The following is a 3,143-nucleotide window of genomic DNA, read 5'->3' on the forward strand; positions in this document are numbered from 1 at the left end:
CCATCACGAACGTACGCGAGCGCTCGGCGCGCGATGGGCGCCGGATACGAACGCTGACTGCCTGTCGCTGTCGGACGTGTCGCCGCGACTACCTCGGACGGGACTCCGCTCGTCGCCGATCTAAATCGCGAGAGACTCCGGCGAGAGAATTCCGCGCGACGGATATACGCGCGTCCTTGGGAACGACGCGGAAAGGGATTCTAAGGGGCTAAACGACACGCGCAACCTGCTGCTGTTGTTGCTATTATAGTACTCCGGTGTAAACGATATATAGAAAGATACGTAGCGACAGAGAAATCTTCTCTCGTGCACACGTGGGGGTTAAATCTTTCGAGATAAAACGTAAGGAAAGAACTTGCGGCAGCGGTTTATGGAATCAGGAGAACGCTCGATGGATCCGCCCGGAATCTCGCGAACGGGAATCCGCGTATCTCACTTGCGCGAGCTCTCGCGAAGTTAAAGCGCTCCACAGTAGAGGGGCGGTTTTGGGAGGGGGAGAAAAAGCGCGCCGGGGGTCACCGACGGTAACTGGGACACCGCAGGCCGACGCGATCCTAGTTTCGGGGACAGCGCGTCCCTTAACCTTCTCGGTGCTGAACACGCGTCAAAACTGAGAGTCGGAAAGTTTTACGAAGGAGAGAAGATTAAAGGGGGGGAAAAAAACGATCGTTCTTGGGACACGTTCTCGCCGTCGACTAATCGTCATTACTTCATCGATTTACGTAGATGTTAAATAAATGTGAGTGATATATCGCAATCGTACGGAATCTTTCCATCCCTGCCGTTACTCTTAAAGCGGCGAGAAGATTAAGACGTATTTTAAGACTAAACGCACGTTCAGCACCGTCCGACACGCCGGAATAATTTAGAAGGCGACCGATTACTGTACCTAGTACAGTGAAACATTAATGCGTTCGATAAAAAAAACAAGTGCGTATACACGCATGTACATACGGGTACACACAGACACGCACACAAACGCGGTACACCGCGCGGATCTATATTAGATACATGTATGTATACATGTTAAAAGTTTATTTAAATACATCTTAGATAAATATATGTATATATACATATATATATATATATAAATATACGTGTGTTAAATCTTTTCATAGAGATCTAAATAACGACGTTGACAAATTACATATAGTATATCACGTTACGCGATTCTCGATAATCAAATATCGATAATTCGACCGCACGGGAACTGTACTGTACACGTTGGAAAAAATAATACTCGAGAAAGAGAAGGAGCTCCTAGAGAATTATAAGAGTCATACAACCGAGAAGCGCGTGCGAGGAAACGTGCGAGAAGCGAAGAAAAAACGTCACTCGCTCTCCTTACGAACGCAGTTACGCACTCACGAGGGCGGCGAACAGGGTGAAAGAGCGAGAGAGGAAGGAGATACTTAAACACTTGTACCGTGAGACTCAAGCGGTCGTACATGTGGTTACATGTGCGTAACGAATGCGTGAGTCGAATACCTGAAACAATCCTTAACGATCGAAGCCGATCGAAGAAACTGCCACGAAACATTTGCCAATTACGTTAACGGAAGAAGAAGGAGAGGAACTCTCTCACGGGACTCTCTCCCTATTTCCTCGTCAATGCGCGCAAGTACTCGCGCGAGTCCACGGTGCTCAATTAGGCATATAAGTACAAAGACACGCGGGCGTGCAAATTATTTTTCTCGACCGAGGTGTGCATCCCTATACGTTAGTAAATAAGCCGCATCGAGTCTGTCCAAAAAACCAAACAAAAAAAATCCCTGGGTGAGGAAACTTAGACGATCCTCGATCTACCTCAACGACTATCGGCTCAGCCCTCACTTCCCTCGAACGTATATCCCACGGCAAGGAATCCTTGAAGAACAATCACATATTGCGAATCTCGTCCAACTGAAAGTTCTAGAACTTAAAATCTTCCATCGACCCTCGATTGCTATCACTTCGCAAACTCGGAGCAAGCGTACCCCCTTTACACGATCCGCCGCACAAATTATTTAAAGTCTAGTCTTCTCTCTAGTCGAACTCGAGAGACTTTTCGGCGGGTGCTTAAAATTCCGTTGTTCGCGCTATCGATAACGAGTTTCGACGCCGTTAAGCATGAGACACGTCGAATGAATTTGTAAGATGATTGATGTAAGCAGACGCGCAGCCCTTGTGTGTTTTGAATCGCACGAAATCCCGATCGTTGTTGGCGAAATCCCCGAGCTCGTCGGGCGATAGATAGGACTCGATAGTAATCGTTACACACGCCGAGTCACCTGTCTTCGGGATCGATTGAATGCGGACGATTAGGGCCTCAAGTCGGCGGTTGAATCGTGCGTGATAACGCGTTGTGCAAAAATTCGCAAACCAAGGAAGTGATATGCTCTATCTCACGCGGGTGCGCGAACGTGATAATGCTGGCGGCGAGAGATGGGATTAGAGCGCCAAGAGGAAGAGAGAAGAAACAGCTGCACCGCGAGACGGAGAGAAGAAGCGGCACCAAGAAAGACGCACAGCCATGTCATGGGAGTCTATCTCGTCCAGGGATTACCTCGGGTAAGTATTGTTGTTTAAAGCACGAAATACATCAGCAGCAAATTTCCAATTATGACAACAGTTAGATATGATTCGATACAGTATATTTTAATTGATCCGCTAAAAGCCGTAAATAAATTCAGATTAAAAAGATTAATTAATTAAGGAATAATATTATTACAAAAGCATAGTAATAATTACACAATTAAAAAATTTATTTTTATAATTTTTTTTAAAGAATAAGAAGAAATTTTTTCTTCTTATTCTTATTTGCTTGTTCAACACATGAAAAAAAAATATATATATCGTAATAAATATTAACAAATAACTATACATGAAAAAAAATTCAGATGTTGAATAAATATACGCAAAAGCGCGATACATATACATACATGAATACGAGTATATGTATCGCTTTTGCATATATTTGTTATTTTATATTTATTCAATATCTGGACTTTTTTCATATATAGTTATTTGTTAATAATTATTGTGAGAAACATTAAGAAGATATGCTATCTATATTTTATTAATTTCCATTCTTATTACGAGAATTATTTAATTACTACACAATATAAAAAATAATCATCAGTTCTTTCATCAAGAGAAAAAGA

At 43.2% G+C, this 3,143-nt stretch overlaps 1 protein-coding gene across 2 annotated transcripts in view; it reads left to right on the forward strand.

Moving 5' to 3' along the window:
- Positions 1-3,143, forward strand: part of LOC105459620 (43 kDa receptor-associated protein of the synapse homolog) — a 16,889-nt gene continuing 13,746 nt past the window's right edge. For both annotated transcript variants that reach the window (XM_011705789.1, XM_011705790.1), the window contains exon 1: positions 1-2,550. In XM_011705789.1, the coding sequence (XP_011704091.1) occupies positions 2,513-2,550 (38 nt within the window). In that variant the 5' untranslated portion in view covers positions 1-2,512. The remainder of the gene's footprint in view (positions 2,551-3,143) is intronic.

This window comes from Wasmannia auropunctata, unplaced genomic scaffold (genome assembly GCF_000956235.1).
Source record: "Wasmannia auropunctata unplaced genomic scaffold, wasmannia.A_1.0 LD334174.1, whole genome shotgun sequence".
NCBI lineage: Eukaryota > Metazoa > Arthropoda > Insecta > Hymenoptera > Formicidae > Wasmannia > Wasmannia auropunctata.